We start from the raw sequence: 24,593 nt of genomic DNA on the forward strand, positions 1-24,593 counted from the left end.
GGGAAAGAAAAATGTGTATACATGCCGGTTATTGATTGATGTGTATTTATTATTAGATTACCGTTATTAGCCTTTAAGTGAGTCCGGAATTAGGAATAGATCTATGAATAACTAAAAGACCAGATCCAGAATTTTTTCCCCGGTCGGCACTACCTGCCACATGACATTGCCTTTACTGGAAGAAACTCATGCGTTCTTGACTGAACCCTCCCATCCCACAGTTCTTCAATAACATCTAAGATGGCTGCTTCCAGTCTCTTCGAAGAAGACGAAGTTTGCCATGTGGCGCCGGATAAAACCTTCATCTACGGTTTGGTATTGGAAACAGCAGAGACAGTAAGCAGCGACGAAGATGATGATTCTCAGCGCGATGTTTGCAAAAAAGGCTGTGTTCGAGTTGCATGGCATCCAAAGGGAAGAGAGTCTGTTGATATTCCAGAGAACAAGGTTTGTAACGGTTATCACCAATTCAGCACTCATTCATTCTCAGTCCATGAATTTTTTCATAAAATAAGATGCATCTACACATAGTTAATTTCTGTTATAGTTTGTACTTAATCTGACGGAGCATTAATGGAAGCGTACGCTAGTGTATGCGGTTTTTTTTTTTTTCGGAACACTATTATAATCTTGGAGAAATCAGTGAACCAGGGACCTGTCAGGACTGGCGCGTGTATATGAAGATTTAACGACAGCATAGAATTACCTTGTTAAATGACATTTGTCAGGTGTCTCTAGTTTGTATAACGTCCCCCTTGATCGCTTAAGGTTTATGTTTTCAAGGGAAGATCGACATAGCAAGGAATACTTTAAAGACCATACCGAATGGTTCGCGTATTATTTTTAAACTAGTATTGGTAGATATAGGTACAATACATGTATTTTGTAAAAGTCTTATGCCCAGCTGTTTATGAAATATTCAGTTGCAAAGTGGCGTTTAGCACCAGTACATGTAATCATGTTACCCAGAATCCCACTTAAAGTGATGCAGTCAACTGTAACTGTTGTTTGCTAGGCATACAATAATAATACGATTCCACAAAACAGTCGTCACTCCAAAATATAGTTAACAATAGTTTTAGTGAAAAAATCTTATTGTTACAGGCTTGAAGCCATTAAACTAAAGTTTTAAAGTATTTCTGACAGTACTTTTAAGCTTTTCTCATGTGCATATAACAAAAACAGATCCAAACTCACAGCCTTGTATTTTTGCTTTAGTCATATGCTGTCTTTAGCTGCAATCACAAAACACAAAACACAGACTTTCTTCAAGATTAAACATATTAAGTCATAAAAATCATTTTTGTCTTAATGTATGTGGAGTCTGTTCTACGTATTGCTTTCACTTGATTGTAAAGAATCCTCCAGCATTCATTTCTGGTGTTTCCTTGGCTCTTGGATTTGCAGCTGTTTTATTGTCAGCTTTGGAGCAACCATTACATTTAAGTCAAATGTGTTCAAATCCATAACTGACATGCATTGTAACTATTTTCGTGATCTTGTTTAGCGCGATGAGTCTTCTTTTGGCTGAGATATTGCACTTTATAAATTCCCACTTATTATTATTATTAAAATAGATGTGATTCCTGCATCATCAAGTGTGGCTGCAAGTTCAGCATTTCTCTGCTTTGGATATCCATTTACTTCCTTTCTCTCTCCTGCTTACAGCATGCCCTTCAGTGACAGTGGGTCAGTTTTTTAAGAAAAAAAAGTAAGTGCTATGTTGATTTTCTTATGGAACCGCTGGTAATGCCTCTTATAATAGATAACAAAACTAATGATGAATCCAAGCAGAATTCACAAAACAAATAGAGTCTGCAACCTTCCCATATATGAAAGGAGTACTAGAACAACTACATGATCAAACAAATGATGCAAACTTGTATAACTGAAGAAGATCAGCAGGGAGGAGGGGAAAGAGAAAACATGCAGAGTGAACTGTAATACACTTCCCTGCAGCCCATGGTACCATAAGGAGAAAGTTTATATCAGCACACCCCTTTGAGGTGTTGACTGACTAGTGGGAGGTTAAAAGATGAAAGGGGTTTGCAAGCAGGCATAAAGCGAACACTCTCCAGCAACATCTGACAACCACTCCGATACTAAAATCTCACTATTTATACTAAAGCATGACAGCAACATGGGGAATTCAGTGGACCTTTGACATGCAACTTGAAGATCTCGACCTTGCGGATGACATCAGCCTGTTGTTCCACAAGCAACAGCATGCACAAACCAAGCTCACTCTGCTCTCAGAAGAAGCAGCAACAGCTGGCCTGACAATCAACATCAAGAAGATGGAGGTAATGCGGGTCAACAACAAGAAGCCCCGCTCCAGCTACATGTGGGTTGTATTACAAAGACTGACCACTTCACCCACCTTGGCAGCATAGTCAGCAAAGATGGAGGTGCAGATGAAGACCTAAGAAGCCGAATAAATAAAGCCAGGCTTGCATTCCACATCCTGTGACCCAACTAGAACTCCAAGGCATTATCTCTGCACACTAAGATTGGCATCTTCAACACAAATGTAAAGTCAGTTCTTCTACATGTATTAGAGACATGGCGTGTGACAAACAACATCACCAACAAGATTCAAACATTCGTCAACAGATGTCTACACCACATCCTCAACATCAGATGGCCCGAGATCTCCAATACAGACGTGGAAGAAAACCTCCCAAAAACTTCTCACCCATGACATCAAGAAGTGGAAGTGGGGCTGGATTGGTCATACCCTGTGAAGGATGGCTGACAGTTTAACGAGACAAGCTCTGGGCTGGAACCCACAGGGGAGACGCAAGGTTGGGAGACCCAGACAGACATGGAGGAGATCAGTCCAGGGCTGGAGGAAGCTGGGATGACATGGAGCTGGGGAGGGACAACCAGAACCGGGTTTGCTGGTGTGGTGTAGTTTCGGCCCTATGCTCCAAAGGGGGCAAAAAAAGACTAAGAAGAAGAAAGCATGGTTGCCACACTCTTGGGACACCAGGAGCCCCTACTTGTAACGGTAAAGCATTGTAGGCTGGTCTGGTTTTGCAATATGACCCAGCACAACACCTTGTCAAAGACTGTCCTTCAAGGTACTTTGGAAGGTGGTTGGTGCCATAGTAGCCAGAGGAAGAACTGATTTATGAACGTGAAGTGGTGCTCACTGTTGCCCAAAACAGTTGTGAGTGGTAGGGCCTCTAAACTGCAATGCCTATTCATGTTCTTCCTCCAATGACCAATACCAGTCAAGGGGTGAATAAATGACTCACTCAGTTAGAAGAGGCCTCTAGGAAGCTGACCATTTCGTTTAAATCATTAAAACAAGTGCTCTTTCATGAGCATCACCGCAGCTCTGTCTTTTCCCATCTCCATTTGTGTTTTGTTAGTTTTACAATTTCTTTGTCTCAAAGATGACCATACAGTTTAAAAAGAAGGGCACAGAAGGTGGTGTGTGGGTAGGGGTAGTGGCATTATTTCTCTACCATAGGAAGTCATGTTTGATTTTCCATTCCCTTATGCTTTGTTATATGGTACTTATTAAAACTGTTTTATCTGATTAGATTGATGGTTGTGATAGAGTGTGCATGTCTTGAAGCAATGTAAGTGTAGGATAGAAAACATTACTTACAAAATAAAACATTTTAAAGAGTCGTGTGTTAAAAATGGCATTTTGTTTAATTCATATCATTCACTAAACTTTAAAATCCATTTAAAAAATCATAACTTGTGTTGTATTTTGGCCAATTTTGAGGAGCTTGGTATCAGTGTTCTCAAATTTTAAAGATCTACTGAACTGTGTCATAAACTAATGGGAAACAAAATCACTCTGGTTTACCTGTTATGGTCACATTGTTGATGGTTGAAAGATGTTAGTGGTACACTGCATTAAGCCACAGCTAAGACTGAGAAAGGCTTTTTCTGTTTCTTTGTGTTTTTTAGGTCCTGCTGGTAGATAGAGCATTTAGACCAGGAGATGCAGTGAGACAATTAGTAGCAGGACGTAATACGCAATGTGGGACAGTGCAAGATTTGGATGTTCTCTGTCATCTTCACATTACTGGCACTGACAAGTACATCTATGGCGTCAGTAGCAAGAATCTGTCTCCATGCATTCCAGTCCATGTGAGTCTGGTATATGTAAAGCTTGCCTTACTGATGTACATGTAGTAATTCCTTCAGATCTTAGGTTTGGTGTTTATTTAGCAGTTGTGGCCATCATGGCATTAGCATTGGTATTATCTGTGATAATATCACAGAATGTGTGCTTTGACAAACTGAGGTCTGTGCGAGCAGCAGTCCATCTGATTTTTAAGTTTCAGTATTGTGTTAAAATCCTCAAGTGTATTATTGAAAATATAAGAGCACCTGATCACAGCAGTTTGCAGTTGTGTTTTTTGTTGTCTTATTTTTTAATTACACTTCATGATTGCAGCCGCATAGAATTGCTTTTTTAAAAAAAAATTTTGCTGTCTTGTTAAATCAGATTTCATAGAACTGTTTGTTGATGAGTGTGTGGCTTGCTACCACTAACAGCAGCACTTCTACATTATGCTGTACCAAAACATTCATAAGGGGTGTCCATTAACTGACTCAAAAGAAAAAAGTCTGCTTAATAAAGAGTTAGGATAAGTCCAAAAGTTCGTGAGGTCTGAAAACAGTGAAAATACCTTGGCTTTACTGATTCATATTCTGTTAAGAGCTAAAATCTGATTGGCGATTTCAGGTTGTGCATTGCTTCATTCATTTAGTCATCCTATTTATTATATTTCTTAGCTTATTAGAAAGAAGGTCTTAAGGATACTTACATAAAATGTAATAAATAGTTTTGTTTGAAACCTGTTTTTATTAAACCTCTTTATGACATCTCCACAATAATGGCATACTGTTTATTGAATATTTGACCATAACACTTGTTAATGCACCAGAGTAATTATGAATGCTGCTGTTGCATCTCACAAAAAAGCAAACAGACCTTTTAGAGTGTTATTTAGCATCAATATTAACTTTGTAAGTTTAAAAAGTCAGTATTCTTTTATAGACTAGGAAATATAGGAAAATTACATATGGATTGAATGTTGACATTCTCTGTTTTGATAGAAAGGCAGAGTGTCTGTCAAGTGACTTCATATTGCGTGTTTTGCAGAGATATGAAGAGTGTTATGTCAGTTTGGACAACTGGTTAGGTGATATAGAGGAGATCACAAATATGGTGACACTCTTATTGCCTGACGGAGCCAGGTAAATAGCAGATATAGAAATTTGCATCACATTTTTAGACAGAATGTTACATTCAAAAATTTTTTATCTTTAAGTAGTAGGCAGTGATTTTTCTAATTCCCACTTTCAATATGAGACTGTGATAAAAGTTTGTCTCCTAAAATGGGTCATGGGTCATAAAATTAATTTTGCGGTATTTGTTGAATATGTGGCATGAAGTATCTATAAATGTAGTTTAAAAGATAACTGCTCATCTGGTTCTTATGCATGTAAAAAGTCTACACGGAGCAGAGCATCAGTGAAATTTAACGGTTGTCATGATTGGACAAAGTTTTTCAGTTTCAAATTTATATATTGCTGTAAATCTGTTCGTGTTTCTGGGATACTTAGAAGATATTAAATAAAATTAGAGTTTGGACAACCATTTTTACACACAACTTCCGTCACCTACTAGACAAATGTGATTATCTTGGTGATCAAAGTTTCCGTGAGTTCAGGACAAAATACCATGACGCCCATCAACATAAATTCAGATGACATTAATTGTTTGCAGGAATATGTTGACAAATACTTTTTTGTATGGAAATTGTAGAAATTTGTTTGGTGAAAAGTTTCAGTGCACCCTGAATATTCGAAACTTTGTAGTGTGAATAGAATATATGTCAAAAGTGACCCACCCTCACCCGGCCATTTTTTTTTTCCTTTGGCGGTTACCTTTTACATTCAAACACAAAACAGGGAAAAAACAACACACAGAAACCCAGCATTATCATATGTATCTCATGAAACCTTTATTCATTCATCATTTCATCATTTCATCCATAGTTTCAGGTTTAACAAAGCAAAAATAGAGATGTAAGTGATCGTAAGTCCGACCATATTCCAGAATTCCAGAGGCAAACTTTTTCCACAGTGTCATATTCATTTTTTCACTCTTTAGATGCCAAGTTGATGAGAAAGATATCTGCTCTCTGGAAGACATCACAGAAAAAAGATCAGAGGTAATAATAATTTTCTGTCCATGTGCCTACTAGAGGTAGATACACAAAGAAGTTAACAGCTAGCATAAAACATGCAATCATATTTAAAATGTTACAGAACCTAGTGCATACTTTTTGAATTAGTTTTTAATGATTATAGCAAACATAGAGTGTAGTAAGCTCTTAACTAAAATAATACATTTTGAGATTGTGTGATTTATGCAGCTGAACAGCAGATTGAGATAAGATTGAGATGGTAATAATTGCAAAAATAGTTTTTAAAAATCTGCAGTTTTTTGTTGATTAGCACACAATATGAAATTACAAAGGACTTTTATGAAAAATGTTGGATTGTTTCAGACTTCCATTTTCTTTGAAGAGTACTGGTACCCAGGACAGCAGGTGAAAGGTGTACTAAATGACCTCAGCAGTGTCACATGGCTCAACCCTACGCTTTTGTACAATGCCCGAAATGTACAGACTAAGAAAAACTCCACCTTTTATGCAACTGTTGAAAAGGCAAATTGTGTTTACTTACATTTGTCTTTGAAAAGGGAGGGAGGAATGGTGGGAAAGAGTTGAGTGTATGCATTCTGACTTGCATGAATGTAGATTTGCATACCTATGTGCTAACATACTCCTTTTCCCCAGTATTAAGCACAGGTTATTAAGTGAAATAAGAAAATATTAATTAGAAGGACAGTAACAGGTGAACAATATCCACTTTCAAAAATGTAAGGATAAAGATGATACCATTATTGTTTGTTTTATGACAATCATGATTACTAGATTAGTACTTCTGACTTCATTTTAAAAACATGGCTATATCATACTGTAAGAGATTTTTTTAGCGTCTTTGCTAATGGACAAGACCATGCCTTTAATATGGAGTTGTTTCGTTATGTTCCATGAATCTGAGAATTTAGGTGGATTTTAAAGCTGTACAATCTGAGTTTTAGAAAGATTCAAGTAGGCAAAGGCAATATAAATATATTTTGTAAATTTCAGTGCCTGAAATACAGCCTTTTTAGTTTATTCTTTGTTTCTCCTTTGAGGAGCATAGGGCCGCAACAACATCCCTCCAGCAGACCCGGTTATGGGCAGCCTTCAGTTGGGCGCATGTGGTTCTGTCGTCCTTTGCCTCACTTTCTACTGTTCTTTTCCAAGTCTGCTTTGGTCTCCAACTCTCCTCTTACCCTGAGGGTTCCAGTCAAGTGCCTGCTTGGCAATGGTGTGCAGGGTGTCTCCTATCCAGCCCCATTTGCACTTTTTGATGTCTTGGCTAGTGGCATTCTGATTGGTTCTTTTCTACAGGCTATCTTATTCCCAGAATATGGCATAGGCATTGGTTGGTAAAGGTCTGGAGCTTGATGCTAATGGTGTTTGTCACTCTCCAGGTTTCAGAACCATACAGTAGGACTGCCTTCACATTGGTGTTGAAGATGCGGGTCTTACTGCTGAAGGACAGTGCTCAGGAGTTCCAGATGGAGCATAGGCTGTTGAATGCATTCCTGGCCTTGTTGATGCAGCTTTTGATGTCATCATTCGCTCCACCATGCTTGTTGACAGTACTCCCAGATACTTGAAGCGGTCTGTTTCCAGGATGTTCTCTCCTGGAAGTTGGATTGGGAGTTCCTGCTTGTTGTTGATTCTCATCACTTTGGTCTTCTTTCTGTTGACCTTTAAGCCAGTCTTCTCTGCTTCCTCTGCTAGTTTACTCAGTTTAGTTTGTGCATGTTGTTGCCAATGAGATAGGAGACTAATGTCATCGGCAAAGTCCAAGTCCTCTAGCTGTATTGTGAAGGTCCACTGGATTGGTGATAATATGGCCTGAAATACAGCTGTGGTTTCAACGTTCTCTGTTTTCTATGTTCTCTATGCAAATTTTATCAGCAAAGATGCTGCACTCACCCATGTTTACTAGAAGTAGATGACTGACAAAACATGGACATAATGCTGCATGAAGTTGGGGTATTTTGGTAGGTTACCCAGATACTGATTGTACCGATGGTGGGAGAAATCGTCTTTATTTATCAAGATTTCTGCTTCTTGCAATTTCATGTTCAAGGCATTAATAAGAAATATGAAAGGAGTTCTTGGTGATATGTCACCACTCAATACAGTCTTGGTAGCTTCTTTCTTATTTTAATATTACAAGGAAAGTTACTTTTGGCTCATAAAACTGAGAAAACCACTTACGTAGCCAAAATAAATACTTCTTATATATATATTTGCAGGTAGAAACTCAGGTTATCTGTGTACATTGGATTTGTCGTGGACACTCCAAAGTTGGCAGTGGCTCTGAGAACAGCATGCAACCTCCTCCTCAAGAGGTCAGAGGCAACGATATACAAAGGTATGGCCTTAACAACAAATGCAGCATGTTTCACCAAAGAATGTTTGACTGTAGTTGTGTTGTCCCAACACATCCTAGTATGAAAGGGATGGAATTGTTATCTAATCAAATAGAGACAATATTCTGCATGTTTTCATCCTAAATGTCATCACAAGAAAATGATGTGATATTTATAAAAAAAAAGAATTTGTATAAATGCTGTTTAAAAAAAGAGTGACATCATACTTATTGAGGCTGTGAAAAAATGGGTTTTTGAAAGCACATCACAACATACCTGTCAGGACATAATACACTGGGATGTCACACAGACTGAGAGGCATTCTTTCATTCAACATACAACAAACATCTTCCTGTGGGCTTCACAGTATTAAAAGTTGTCCAGGTGGATTCATACTGGCTTAGTGCCTTTTTTCCTTCTTGAGGAGCCTCTTAGGTTATCATGGATTGGCTGGTATTCTGCCGCTTCTGTCATATTACATGATCCTCTGTAGAATCTTTTTCCTTCTCCCCAAAATGCTGGAAGAATCTTCTACCTCAGTTGTCAGGGAGCCCCTTTTAGTAGCTCCTTTAGTATCTGCTTTTAGCAAGTGGGTCTGGTGGAATATACTGATGGGGAAAAACCACTGTAGTTATGATGTGATGCAGTAATCCACAGCTGGTTTTAACAAACAACTAGGGTGCAACTTGTAGATATCTCTGGTTCTTGTGTGTCCTAGCACATAGTTACTTATGTTCTTCCCTCAGTAATTCCTATCGAATTTATCTGTATTAGTTTTCTGATGTAATAATCCTTTCACTTTCGTGCCACACTCAGCTATTTCCTACACCATTATCATTATGCTTACTGCATAATACTCGTTTGTTCAGCCACACATTAGTTCAAAATTTCTAAATAAAATAGAAATAAATAAATAGCAAATAGAGGGTTTAAAAAGGTTACCTTGGCTAGGCAAGGAACTACTTCTCATACCTGACTTCTGCTCTTCTCTTCTTCTCACACATGTCACGTTCGCTCTACTGTCATGCTTTCAGTGCAGTCTCGCTCACTTACATGCTTGTGAAAGTGAACTCCCTTGACTAGTGGTCGCTTCAACTTCTATGCTTTACATCCTGACCATGCACGCTTATGTACACACCTAAACTGCATTCCTGACAATACTAGTGATTAAGGGAGAAGGAAACACTTGAAGAATTGAGATAAGTAGGCAGATTTCGTAATGGTTTCTTCAGAAATGTAAAGTGTAATTCCTATGTTCTGTGAAGAATAAGCCCAAAGAGGGCATTGTTGTCTATTTGTGTAGACTGCAGCTGGTAGACTGGTTTGAACACTGTAATGTGAAGCTTGGGGACAAGATGTTTTACACCATTCAGGAGAGTGATGTCATTGAAACTCAGCAGCCTAAACACCGCTTTGTTCCCTTTGCTGCACAAGATGTTACATCCGAACGCCTTTCAGAAATAACTTATTGTACAGAAGAGTTACTCAGGTCATTTGACGGGAAGAATGGCCGACTACCAAAACGGAAGGTATTGTTTCAGATGTAAGGCCATATTTGAAATCAATATGGCAGTAGGGAATATTAATTTAAGGTCCGTGTTTGGAGTTTATGTACTAGCAGGGAATGATGTTTAACCACAACAATAAGTGTATGTGTGTGTGTGTGTGCATATTTTATTTTGAAGATGCTTAAAGTGCTTGTAAGTGTGCACACTATAGTGTGTTAAATCTATTCCCTAGTATTTAATAACCATCAAAACATTAATGATAATAATATAATGATTGTGATGGGAAGCTTATGGCATTTTGGAAGTGTCTGAGCACATATAGGCTCTCTCTTTCTCTCACACACACACAATTTCACATACTCTTATGATTTACTTTTTAAAAAAAATACATTTTCAAAAAATTTTACAGCATAATTTCAGATTCTCCCTTTTAATGACAGATAATCATACCAAGATAACCACCGAGTTAATTGATAAACACCAATCAACCAGTTCAAATCACATACAACTGATGGAATTGTCATTGATTTTTTTTTCACCATGATATTTGAATGTTGTTGATTTTGTTTGACTTTTGCTTCAGGGCAGCAAGAAAGGTATCGATGCCACCAGCTCACAAACCTTGACTAGTGAGAATGTCAGTGTAATTGAGGTCAAATTAGTTGTGAATGCTACTATCAGTGATAGCCAGATCACAAGGGGGCCAATTTCTGGCAGTTTTCAGTCATGTGCTAAGACCTCAGTCAGTACATCAGCTGTCAATGTTGGGTGTAGGGACATTGAAGGTGATGCTGATGATGAGTATGAAGACATGGATGATGACAATAAAGGCTATGGTAAAGGAGATGATGCAAAGTCTGAAGAGGAATCAGATGCTGGGTCTAATTCATCAGCACTTTCAGCATCAGGGATGAAAAGACGCAAATGCAATAAACAGGTTTCCATGCCCACAAAGTCGCGAAGAAATGTTAGTCGCCACAAAGCTAAGCGTCGAAGACCAGTGCCAGAAATTCAGCTGACCCCTGGTACACGTGTTGCAACTGAAGTGTGCTACACCTTCACTTGGGTTAATGTTATGTGGCAGGTTAGTGGACTTTTTCATTTTTTCTGCTTTCTAGTCCTAGAAATAATTACTCCTTTTCCTATCACTTACTGAACGACCAGCAGCAACACCAGTGAAAATGAGAGAATTCTCCTTTGTAAGATCTTTAGTATGTTGTAAAGAGAACACTACCTAGCTATTGTTAAAATCTTTTTACTCCTCCTATTCCAAAATCCAAAAAATCCTACTTTTATTTCTTTAAATGCAATATAACCTTCAGCAGGCATGCTTGTGGTTGATAGCACTAAAGTGTTTGATAGTAGGCACAGGAACATTGCCTTACTGGCTAGAGGGTGACAGATCTCCATTTCATTTTGTCTTTTTCATAGATCTGCATTATTGTTTGTGTCTACTGTTTGATCTGTTCTTCTGCTGTGCTACTTGCTATCTTTTGGATTATTTTTCTCTGGCTGCGTCATGTAACTTCTTTTATGGACCACTTCAAATGGTTGATTAGCAGTCTCAACTGCCACATCTGCACCATCTTGCTGCTTTTGGAACTATGTGTCAGCAGCATAGATTTAACTCTCTGATAAGTTTTCTGCAATTGCACCATGAATTTTTTCAACTATTGATACAACCATCGTTGTGAGGGTCAGAATCAACAGCTATGTTCTCTGCAGTCTCACATCTCTGTAGCCGTTGGCTTTGTATCGATGCTGTATTGTTGTTTTTGAATGAGGAAAAACAAATATGAATAAGAAATATAATGTCAAAAATTCTTCAACAAAATAAAGTGATTAAGGTCTTCAACAAAATAAAGGGATTAAGGTAGAGTGTACAGTCTGCATTTATGTACATTAAAATTTTAATTTCCTAATAAAAGAAAGTCTCTAGCAGTTAAATCTCTTTCTCTGGTGTCCTTGAAGCTCCCTACGTCAAATCCAGTGTCCAATTTACTAACACAGACACAATAATCTTTCTACTGGTTGCTACACTTTTCAGAGCTTCAACAAGATCCAGCATACCAGCATGAAAAGGAAAACAGCAAAAACCTGGATAGAAAAAACTGTTCTAAATGTCAAAATTTACTTTCAGCAACAAATTTATATTACCCATCAGAATATGCTCAGTTTACATTGCATGCCATAAAACAAAAAGTGAACAGTAATCTGCAAACTGACAAAATACAAAAGACTTATAGAATCACTTAAACAGGTTTTCATGTGAATAGAATAAGCTACTTTAACAAATCTAGTCAGCACTTAACAACAAGGAAAGCCTTCAGCTTTCCTGACCCAGTCAAGGCTGAGATTCCACAGAATGAATAAACACAAAACAGAGCAGAAACAGTGACTCAGTGACTACTGGCCTCAGCCCTAAACACCACAATTTATATATTGAATTCAAGATTTCCATACTTGGTGAGCATGTGGACTTAAAACCTATCACTTTCAATAACACCTCGTGTAATTGGATTACAGTATCAAGTTCCATCAACATGCCTGTTTGAAACATTGACTGACCACATGCAGATGGAAAGATGAAGTGGGTCAACAAACAAACAGAAAGCCTATCCAACAACACATGGCAACCACTAAATTACTCAAGTCTTAGCTTTTACTTTAAAACCTTCAGCTACCAGTCTATTTCTTACTTTACCTAACACTCTGATGCAGTGTGCTGCTATACATGCCCTAGTTTTTGGCCACATATTACATTTACTGTCATCACAGTTATATAAGATATTTGGAAGTATATGATTAAACTCCCGGTTGGTGGTCTTTTGCATTCTGAAACAAAAGTGTAATGTTCCTTACCTTTGGGCTGACAGCTGACATTTTGTGAACTTTGTTTGTCAGGCATGCTTATTTGACCATGATAAAGCACAGCTGATTGGCAGCACACCAAGCTGATGTCAGCCCCTGTGCTTTGACAACCTCTGCTTTTGAACAATTGAGCTAGTTCATTTTAAATAATTTCTCAAAATCTTTTTTTCAGCAGTTCAGAGTTCAATGCTTTAATTAATGCTAGAAATGGAGTCTTTAGAGCACAATATCCTTTTTCTATTGCTATTCAGATTCTATCATTTTGTCTTTTGAGATTGAAATGACAGTGAATATTCAGGAAAAATTGTCTTTTCTTTTGGACACCAGACACATATTAAAAGCGGTCCTTTCTGCTTTCCCTAGATGATTGTAAAATGAAAGTGAAATCCCAGGTTAGTTACTGGATGGGCATTCACTGTGTTCTGGTCTTTTGCTGATCAGTTGATAGCAAATTAAAAGAATTTTTTTTCCTGGTGTTTTTGATAGTAACAGGTCATTTGTATGGTCTGTGGAAGAAACAGATGTCATAGATAATTTTAAATTTAATCTGTAGCTATGAAAGATGCATAATTGATTGGATGTCAGTTTGGGACATTTATTTTTTTTTTTTTAAATTTTGTTCAGGATGGAACAATGGAAGAGCGGGTGCCGTCTGTAAAACTGTTTCCTTTGAATCATCTGGATGAACTAGAGTTCTTTCCAGGATTCTTTGTTGTGGACTCAAAAGGTAACTTTAACATAAGGAAAAAGATCGCCTGTTAAATTCAACATTTTTTCAGTGCTTATGGCTTATTTTCCTTACAAATTAGTAGAAAGAATAATTTTGAGTCTTCTTTATTGTGGCTTAATGAAGACAGTGTGAGTGAGTTGTTGGGTTTATCTAAATTTTAAAATGAAGTTGCATGCTCATGTCATAACATTCATTTGGCACCATAAGTTTCATTGAGGTACAACTACACAAGAATTAAAATTAGAACATCTTATTGTATGTTTTATCTCCCAGCATGGTGGTTGTGACAGGTATGCAAAGTATTGGTCTGATTGTAAACCTTCGTTTTGTGTTATTAAAGTTGAGGACTCCTGTAATGAATATGGGGTTGTCATGAGTTGTGATCACTTTGAAAGAACCTGCCAGGTCAAGTGGCTTAAGCCATATGAAGTGGGACATGGCACATTGTGAGTAACTGTTTGTCTGCAGTTGTTGTAGTTTGTTATAGTGTTTTAGTAATTGATTGCAATGTAAACCATTTCTAGAACATCAAAGTTTTGTGGCTGCTTTTTTTAAAAATCTAGTTAAGGAAACTGAACTGGCACAGCACTTTAAAAGCCAGTGTTACTATCATTCAGAAGGTAATTTTTTGGTCCTAGACAAATTTTTTTAAAGTGTGGGAAATTGTATGTTGAACAGCAGCATCTTTAGGCAAAAATAGCACCAGTCAGATTCATCTTTGTATATTGCAGTCCTTCTGAAGTTATAAAAGCAACAGAAGTCAGTGTATATGATATCAAGGAACACCCTGACTACAGATTTCGTCCTGGTCACAGTGTCATCAGAGTGGCTGGCTTTGAGGTCAGAAGTTATATACACATATAGTTATCATAGTATTACTGTGTTGTTGTGGACTTGAGAGAACATGTGCAGGCATAAAACAAAGTCTGCTGAGTCATTAAACCATAGTATATTTCTATTAAATTCCTGAATTTGCCTGAACCATAAAGCCCAAACATTGGGTAACGCCAACAAATGTTGTGTATGTAGAAAGTAACAGCCATATCTGCTTTATTTTTCATTGTTTGTGCAGTGACTAATTACTCAAGTTTTGTGTCAAATTCTACCAAAAGTGAATTTATTTTCATTTCAGGAAACATATTTTTTGTAAACATTTCATATAATTGATAGAAATTATTGTTGAAAAGAAGTTTGTCTCTAGAATTTTAACTGGTTTAGAGTAAGCTGCCATTATGCATGTGCACACAAAAAGCAGGCCTTCACTGCTGGCCACAAACTTGACCTTCTAGTTACTTGAGAGTAGGGCATAAGAGAGAGTCAGCTGTCCATCTCTGTTGTGATTAGAATCCCTTACCCCTCCTTTTTCCAACAACTGCTTGTCAAGTTTCCATCTGTGTGTGGCAGAATGCTTACAAGAAACATAAACCTTAGGAAAAACAGAAACTCTTCACGAAAAGTAAAACTTAGGAAATGATCTGTTCATGAATCGTTCTTTAGGTCTTTTAAAAAAAAAAACTTGAGCATTTCCACAAATTTACAAGACTAAAACAAAAAGACTTTGACAACCAAAAATTCAACAACTTCTGAATTTGTACTCCAATTCAAGTGTAAGATGTCAATCATAAGCTGTATGTTTAAGGTATTTTAAACTGTATCTGACATACTGCTCCAGAAGGGCAGGGTGGCTCCTGACATCATAAATACTGATTACAGAATTACAGATTATCTTACTGCATCATGGAGCAAACAAAAGTAAGAAAGCTTAAGCATTCAGAAATGACATATTGTCAGTACTGATATTGTGTTAATGATACCTGTAGGATGTAGATCAGACATTGCAAGCTGTTGGTCAAGTAATAAAGTTGAATGCTGATGGTACCATCACTGTCAAATGGACAGACAACTCCACTACAACATCTTACCCCCAGGATCTCTACATTGTGGACGATGTAAGTCTCTTGTTCGTAGCCTGTTCCCACAAGTACTGTTTAGCGCTGGCCAGGTATCAGTCACAGCTCAGTGATAAAGTGTGTGAATGTGACTTAGTCTTTGACAGCAGCATGATGAGAATTTTGCCATGAGTTTTGCCAAAGCATTTTCTCACAGTTTATCAGATCATTTAGTTTTTACAGAGACAATTAGTTAAAAGAAATATATCAATCATTGACAGATAATTTGTTTAATAAAGAAAACTTGCAATTTATGCTCACAATGGAAATGTGTTGGCTTCACAATTTACCCAGATAGTAGTCCAGATTGAAACTTAAACAATTTTTTTGAAGCCTAAAGTAATTAAAAATATGAAAGAGTAAAATAGAGAGAACAGGTCTTGTTTGAAATTGATTTTATCTTTGCTTTTGGTGAAATCATCTCTTATACAGAAAAGCATAGTCTCTATGTGTTTCCATTGATGTCATTGAAGATAGGCGACTACAGTGACTCATCCTGGGGCATAGCAGAGTCTTCAGAGGATGATGAGAGTGATGTGAGCTGGGAGACAGAAGAGGAAGAGGAGCAGAAAGAGGATGGAGAGGACAGCATGGCAGAGAGGTGATGTTTACTTGGCTTTCATCTTCACCAGAGAGAGGGGTATGAGCAGTCATCATAACCTTTGTCATTAGTTTCAGATTACATTGTGTCATTTGTACTCAGTTTATCAAGCTTGCTCGGGTCATTTTGTGTTGGATTTTTGTAGGATATTTTGGAAAAAGAAATGAATGTAATTTCCCTGTAAGACTTAACTAGAAAAAGTAAGCAATTGGTGCTGCAGATCCAGTTGTACTCAGAAGCACATTTTTAAATAGCTACAATAAGACCCTCACTTAGGAAGAAGATTTTTTCTTCTAATATTATCAGATAACATTAACTTCCCTTTTTGCATTGTATAGCAATCCAAAAACTATAAAATATTTCTGTGAAAATAAAGGTTTTTATTTTTTGTAGTCAATTCTTGGGAACAGCTTGGGTGAAGGTGGGTCACACATATGCTTATAAAAAGTCAAGGCTACAGCCAGCAGGAGAAATAAGGTTAGGTGCTCAACACATAGATGAACACTAATTAAATGGCTGATGCTTAACAGTCAGCTAATTTGCTTCATTCATTAGTTTGTTATCCTGCTTCATGTTGACCATCCAGCTTGCGCACAGGGCTGGCTGCCTTGCTGTGATATAACCTTAGTTGCTGGCACGGCGTAAAACACCAAGTTCCATCCCCCCTTCAACTTGCACCATGTAAGATATGCACTAAGCTCAAAAACGTGTTTCTGCTTAGGTGTATCCAAGCACAAATGTGACATTCTGAATTCCTCTTGTGTCAATGTGAGGATGTTAATGTTTGAAGGTTTGTAACTCACAGACAGATGGGGCTTAGTCACTTAGACTTTGGAAATTAGAATCCAGTAATATACTTAATCTATTTAGTGTACAGAGAAAAAAAAATGTTGTGAATTTGAATTTGTCTTTAGCTGGTGTTGTCCTTTTCTTGTGTTCAATGTGTGAAATTATTTGTTCTCCTTAACTTGTAGTGCTTTATAAAGAAAGTAGGCAACATTTTGGATTAATTTTAGACAGTTGCTTGCAAATAAACAAAACTGAGAAGGATACTTATAACATTTTTCAGGAATGTACAGCTGTTGTAGATCTTTGTATTTTGGGCACACGAACACAATATGTAACTCAGTTTCTTCACAATTGCAATGGAGATATTTTAACAAGGCAGTGGACAAATTGCAGTATCACTGCTTATAGTGGTTTATATTTGCAATTTCTAGCCTAAATTCATAGTGAATTTCTAATAGCAATATGTTTAATGTCAATTAAGAAAGTACTTAGCACTAAAGAAGACTTAAATGAGCTGTAGAATGAAGATCCATCACTGCTACATATTTTGCTATACCAGTTTTGCTCAAAACAGTCTATGTCTCGGCTTAAATTCTTTTAAGAACTGCTTAACATTGCCCACCCCTTGATATTCCCAAATAAATCCAAACCCATATTAAGAATGTGCTACCATAATACTATTAACCCAGTGCTACCATAATGCTATTAACCCAAGTGGCCTTGTTATTACTCTGCATATTTAACAACACTACTGCTTAAATCAACCAGGTGGGGGCAACTTGTGATAAAAGGTCACATTTACAAGTCCTTGACCTTCTCAAATTCTGTTCTTAACAGATTTTTTACTTGGTGTTGTTCTTTTTCCTCAGAGAAGACAATGATCTTTCAAGCTTGAAAAACCTAAGTGAAGAGAAGCGCAAAAAGATTCAAGAACTCTTGTCACAAGGGCAGACCCATTTCATTGAGCTGCACGCACTTTGTAGTGCTCAAATTGCTCGGGCCAGCTCCAACTCCTCTGTCACTTCAGAAATCAGCACAGCTTTGCATCATCAGTTTCATGCATGACATCGTACGTCTCTACCGTTCTTGTCGACGACTTGATCACATGCTAAAGACCTCTTACTTCTGTGGGCCTGAAGTAAAGGGGCTTTTAGCAGCTGTGAAGAGTGAATTCAAGAAGGAGAAGAGCAAGAAGATTAAGGAAACATTAGAGCAGATGTTTGAAGCTTGTAACAAAGGGCTGTTGGAAGGCAACAAAGAGGTTACAGCTGAAGGAGCAGCAGAGAGTGAGCCTGAAGCTGCAAGCAAACAAGGTGCTGAGAATAAAGGAGATTTTGCTATTTCCATGGGAAATTCTACCGATATAGACATGGCAGAAGTTGGGACAGAAGAATCTAGAGATAAGACGGCTTTTCCTTTAGTTGCCAGTTCCATGGTCACAGAATATGTAGTTGAATCCAGGCCAAATGTCGTTGACAGTAATAGCAAAGATGGAGATGCTGTTGCTGGTGGTGGGGCAGCAATGATGCAGAGTGAGGATGCAGCTTTCTTAACCAGTGTTGCATTTGTAGAAGCTCAAGGTGCTCAGGATGAAGAAAAGCATATTTCTTCTATGCTGGCAGCAGCAGTTGTAAATGAAGTGAGCTCTGTTGATCATGCATACTGCAACATTAAACAAGATGCAACAGGAGATAATGGGCTACCAGTTGCATCTAGTGGAGGGGATGAGATGGCATTGAGAAGTGAATCAGAGACTGTCCTAAACATAGTCCAGATATGCATGAATCTGTGCAGATCTATACAGACATTACTGGACACCATTCATAATACTCTTGACACTGTGGAGAGTAGTTACGATGGAACTCTGAATACTGATGTGGATGAAGCACAAGAAAAAGATGTCAGGTCTCCAGAGGCCTGCCCTGTTGTATCAGAACAAAATGGGACAGAAAATGAACAAGAATCACAAAAAATGTGTTCAGATAGTTTAGACCTCGATGAGGTAATCTCCATAGAGAGCAGTGCTAGCACCATAGCTGCAGGTGATAGTGACATGAAGGAAATAGGTGAGAGTTTTGCTATTCAAGAGTTCTGGTTCGTTATCTCAATGCATTCTGTTATTTACATTTTATAATATTGAATACAAGTTGTCTCTAAATTTCCATCTTTTTTCGTGGATGGTGGAGAAATAAGCATAAAAAGTAGTCAAAGTTTTTTAACTAATTTACAACACCAATTAATCATGTTTGGATGGAACTGTCTTGTTTAACCTGATGTCAGAATAGCACATAATCATGACAGCAGAATGTGCCATGTGGTTCTGATGGGTTGCAGGCTTTGAGATGGTCAGTGAAACTCCATCAACACATGTATTTATTAGTAATAGTTGCCAACCCACTAATCCAAGAACCTTCAACTGTGCTGTCAAGAAAGAGGTATCTTCCGTTTCTTGGTTTGAGAGACGTATATGTGTATCTGCTCTTTTTCTATCTTATGCATGCAAGCACACACATGCATGCTCTCTGCCAGATTCATGATTCTTATGGCATGTTTCAAATAGCATTAAATTGTACTACAATCTGTACATCTAAAGAATACAAGTGATTTAAGACTACATTGTGCCAGTTCATTTGCAGCAAATAAACTTGCTTTCTTTTGCTAAGTGTTATTTTGTCAACTGTCTGGTTTGTATGACAGCTAAAGCTGCTGAAGACCAGTCTACCACCGGGCATCTTGGTCAAGGCTTATGAAGACCGCATGGTGAGTGACAGTACCGCTTACACCTCTGTAACTCTAACACCTCCATCGCTTGGCGATCACTGGAGCAGAAGAAGGAACAGTGGAATAAATTGTCAGATTGTTTGCTTATGTCCTTCTGAAAAAGATCCTACATATACCAAAATATTATCTTCAGAGGGTACATCTGTTTCCAACTGCTAATGTGGGTTTTTTTTAATTCAAAAGACTGTAAGAGCAATAGTTATGCACTTCCCTCCCATCTCATATCAGGTCTAAGTGTAGGTGGCATGTTTTCATTCTTGTACAGTTTTTAAAAAGCAACCATTATTTCTTTTCTTTCTTTCAGGATTTGTTTTCGGTGCTGATAGATGGGCCAGCAGGAACACCTTATGAAGATGGAGTATTTCTGTTTGATGTTATGCTTCCACAAGACTACCCAGCTTCTCCACCCCTTTTCCATTACCATTCATTCTGCCAAGACCGTCTGAACCCCAATTTGTACCCTGATGGCAAAGTCTGTGTCAGCCTTTTAGGCACCTGGTCAGGCAAGGTGAGGGGATGTGTGTGACAAGGATCCTGCTCATGTGACCATAGCTATATGTCCCAATAAAAATAAAAGTTTCACAAAAATACTCCTTCATATGACATGAGAACTGTTTCAAGTATAAAATTTCAAAAGAAATGTCTTACATTGTGCATGCAATATTTAATAATAATAAACGTGATTTATATAGTGCTTGATTGTGCTCATGAAGAAACATGCTCGCAGCACTTGAGACTAGAATGAGACATGAACAACAAAGGACAGAACCATGCAGATGAGTAATAACAGACAAACATAGAAAATGCAAAGAGGAATCAGGAACAAACAGTAAGGATTGAGAGTTTTATGAATCTGCAGAAGAAGGTGAACAGGCAGAGAAAGTAAAAAAAAGGGTTAGAACAGACCTGGGCAAAGGCCGGCCCGCGGGCCCCCTGGGTTAGAAGGTGGACTAGTAGTATGTGGATTATTGTTAGGAATAATGCTCATGGAACAGATGTGTTTTTAGTGCATGTTTAAAGGATTTTTCCTGTCCTCATCAAGATATTAGTGACAGAAGCCAGAGCTTTTAAGTACGAGGATCAGTGTTAAGAATTTTATTTCTTAGGTAACAAAGTTTAGTTATTACAAGATGCTCAAGCCCAAAATCAGAGCAATTAAGCTAATAAAAAGCCAGGAGAGTCAATTATTTAGGTGCATGCAATCTTCAGCACATTATGGATTTGGTGTAGAGATGAAAATCTTGATGTTTTAAGGAAGACGTGTTTCTCATATTTGAAGGTCTTTCTTTGGAATCAAAGAGACCATTTGCTCAATTTGGGAATTACTGTCTTGTCACGAATTAAACCCAGTGAATTTTTCAAGTACACTTAGGATCCTTTTTAAGGAATCAGAACCTTAGACAAAAGGAAGATGGTATGTACATGCAAAAAAGGTTGAAAGGATGTTTGCTCTGCTGTTAATTACGTTAATGAACGCACTGATGTTGCTGCTTACAGGGCATGGAGGTGTGGACAGAAGCATCAAGTTTGCTTCAGGTCTTAATTTCAATTCAAGGTGAGGATTTGGAACTTAAGTTTCAAAAGTTGATGATAGCTTATGGGTTTTGTGTAAATGTCCATAGGTACAAAAGTAAAAAGGCACTGTAACATTAGCTTTGTCAGTTAAAAAAAAATTATTTTACCTGTTTAGTTTTTAGATGCCATGAGGCAATTTCATAGCAAAACTATGAGAAATAGTTTTTTTAGGTGTGTGCATAATTCCTGGAAATAGTCGTATAAGGTCACTTTGAAAGAGGAGTCCAGAAAAATTGTGACTTAGTCTTAATTTCTGTTGAAGTCACCTTAATTTGGGTGCAATCCCTAGATGGCAGTCATACAGCTGTGTTATTCAATGATACTAAGATTGTTTGATGTGCAGGCTTGATCCTTGTGGATGAGCCATATTACAATGAGGCTGGGTATGAAAAACAGCGTGGTCAGCAAATTGCTAATGAGAATAGCCGACTTTACAATGAAATGGCTATCCTCAAGTTTGTTCAGGTAGATCTTTATGGTGCTGTTTCTGCCATTTAAATTTCTCATTTTTCTGCATCATGAAATATTCTTATAAAGCGGTGGCATTTAGACGTCCACAGACAAGCTACAGATGGTTTCCGTACACCTCGATTGTGTTTATTTCCAAATGTGATGAAAAATTACCTGTACCTTCAAGTTCTCCAGTTACAACTGCTGTAGGCTGACGATTGCTACTTGTAATTAAAAGGCTTCATTGCGATTTCTCTTTTCCTGCAGTCTCTAACCACCATGACAAAAGGGGTGTCAGAACCTTTCACTAGAGAAGTACAAGAGCGGCTGAAGAGTCGAGGGCCCAGGTATGACTGTGTTGTGTATTATTATAGATATTAACAGAACCAGAAACTTAAACATTTAAGAATTGTTTGAGCTCCGAGATGATGCATCTAAGCCGAGTCCAGACTGAAAACTATGAACAAGCATAGTTTATATATCATGTTTAAAATTTCTTGGGCAATGTTTTCAGCATATGGGTTAAATGCATAGAATACAAAGTGTTGATTTTTAATGTGCAGAATTTCTGAGCGACTGCATTGGTGGATGACTTTGTCTGAAAATATGGGGGATGCTCGCAGCATCCTTAATAATGGAGTTGTAAATGGCCTCCCTTCAGATGTTCCCCACAACAAATCACTGGACAATGCTGCTGCTGCTGGTTTTGAAGGTGATGACACAGCACCAGGAGTACAGTGTCTTCCAGTCTGGAAGCACAAAGCCACACCTAGACATCCAAGTTTTCCACTGCTGCCAATGTCTAAAGGATTCCGGCTCACCTTACAAAAGTTTCTGTTAGAGTTTGACCTATCATCTGCCAGACTACTGTCACAAGACTTAGAGTTTAAAACTCAAGGGTCATATGAGATTGAAGACCAAGTGTCTATAACAAGCTCCCCCACTGCCTCTTAACAAATGCAGATAAAAAGCCAGGTGTGGAAAGTGTACTGTAGAATTAACTGAAACCTGATTGGTAAGTTTGTAAAGGTTACATATTTTCTTCGCTTGCTTTTTTTTTTTTGGATTGCTTATAGCAATCTTGTTTCAGTGTTCCATGATCTATTGGTCATTATGTTCAGAAAAAAAAAGGCTTCCACTGACCAAAATATTTTTTCGAGGGCTGTTGGCTGCTTGTGTGATTGATAGCTGGTACTCTTAGCTTAGGGTTAGCTCTCCTGGGTTCAGTTCTTGTCTCAGACATGCTGTTCTTCCTTCACTTGTCGCAACTGTTTAAAGGGCTGGCTGCCTTATATATATAGGCTTCACATAAGACACCAATCCCTACCCCTAAAATGTTCAACCACTTACAAGTTTTGCTAATGTGTCCATCCCTTTGGTAGTGACATTTTTCATCCACCATTCAGTTTGCTTATTCAAGCAAACAAAAAAACATTAAGGGGAAAAAAATGAGAGCTCAAGACCATAGATCATAGTTACAGGGTTTTCCATTATGGCGAGTAGTTTTACAACTGACATCTTCTGTTGATAGGCATCATCTCCCCAGCATTTGTGTGTTGGTGCATCACAGTACCAGCAAGGTACAAATTCAGTCTACCAGTACAATTTCTAATGAGATTGCATTTAAGCTTTGGGTGGTTTGGGTTGTGTTCTGAATGTGAATATAATTGTCAGAGCAGAAATATCTGTACCTATTTATTATTTTCCTGTGAAGGAGACTTTATTGTGATATTTTGGACTGCTTGCTGTCAGTTCTCAGTGGTTACAAGTCTGGGTAGCCTTGCTAGCATTGTGAAGCATTCAGATTCATAATGGTTTGTTTAAATATTAGCACTTGGTCTATTAAGATGTGCATTTGGAGAAACTTGAGGCAAGGGGAGGGAGGGGTTTCTGTAGTGCATGCTTATTTTTGGGCTTACATCCTAGCATCACAGACTCAAGCTGCTTGCTTATTATTCCTAACTTGACAAAAACAGTGTGTCATTGGGAATTAAGATATACTTTTCTGTGTAGTGTGGGTTGTGCAAGGTGTGCTTTGTTCTTTCTGAACATCATTTTGCTTTTGTTTATAGATGCCCTGATGCATGTGTACATGATTGTCAACGTTCATTCTGCATTAATGCTGAAGCCAGTTGGGCACACAGCTGTTGAATTGTTTCCCTAAGCAGCAGCAAATAAATGACAGTGGCCAGCTTTCTTTTTTTTTTTTTCTTTTTATGGTCATGTATACTGCAGTGTTTACACTTGCTTCTAAATCTTTAAACTGTTTTAAGAAACTTTAAAATCACTTTTCATTTAGACGCAGGCTTTTCATCAGTATTTAAATGTTTTAACACTCTAGATTCATAATTGCATTTAGCAATGAAATCAAAATCACGATAAGCATGAGCATTTTTGTACCCAAATTGACACACAGGATTTTGCAAAAATTGGTTCCACACTCTGAGACCTGCAGCATCAAAGAGTGAGAGACTGTTGATTGTACAAAGGTATTGTGGTGTCCATCAATCTGTTATGCACACAGTTGTTTTTTTAATGACAACTGTACCTGCTTAAATATGTCGGTCAGTTATGGCAGCTTTTGAAATTTCCACAATGGAACTTGCAGTTTTCAACCACATCCTACAGTTGCAGTACATACATTGGATTAAATCATCTACATGTGACATTTTATGTAGTCAAGTTTTTCAAATAAAGCAAACATTTCAACTTTTCATTGTGGGTATAGCTGGATGCAAAAGACTGTCATAACATACAAAAAAAATTTTTTTTAAAGTCATGATGTCTTGATCCACAA

At 37.7% G+C, this 24,593-nt stretch overlaps 1 protein-coding gene across 1 annotated transcript; it reads left to right on the forward strand.

Moving 5' to 3' along the window:
* LOC112556962 ((E3-independent) E2 ubiquitin-conjugating enzyme-like) lies at nucleotides 1-24,505 on the forward strand. Its single transcript, XM_025226473.1, is given in 22 exon segments — nucleotides 1-447; nucleotides 3,931-4,113; nucleotides 5,135-5,229; nucleotides 6,149-6,209; nucleotides 6,549-6,707; nucleotides 8,426-8,544; nucleotides 9,846-10,071; nucleotides 10,634-11,134; nucleotides 13,546-13,648; nucleotides 13,992-14,097; nucleotides 14,383-14,491; nucleotides 15,472-15,600; nucleotides 16,074-16,201; nucleotides 17,860-18,047; nucleotides 18,049-19,056; nucleotides 19,325-19,425; nucleotides 19,688-19,750; nucleotides 20,076-20,279; nucleotides 21,269-21,326; nucleotides 21,690-21,811; nucleotides 22,064-22,143; nucleotides 22,360-24,505. Coding segments are annotated over 22 exon segments (4,341 nt in total). The 5' UTR covers nucleotides 1-240; the 3' UTR covers nucleotides 22,751-24,505.
* Nucleotides 24,506-24,593: the final 88 nt, after the last annotated feature.

This window comes from Pomacea canaliculata, linkage group LG1, assembly GCF_003073045.1.
Source record: "Pomacea canaliculata isolate SZHN2017 linkage group LG1, ASM307304v1, whole genome shotgun sequence".
NCBI classification, from domain to species: Eukaryota; Metazoa; Mollusca; class Gastropoda; order Architaenioglossa; family Ampullariidae; genus Pomacea; species Pomacea canaliculata.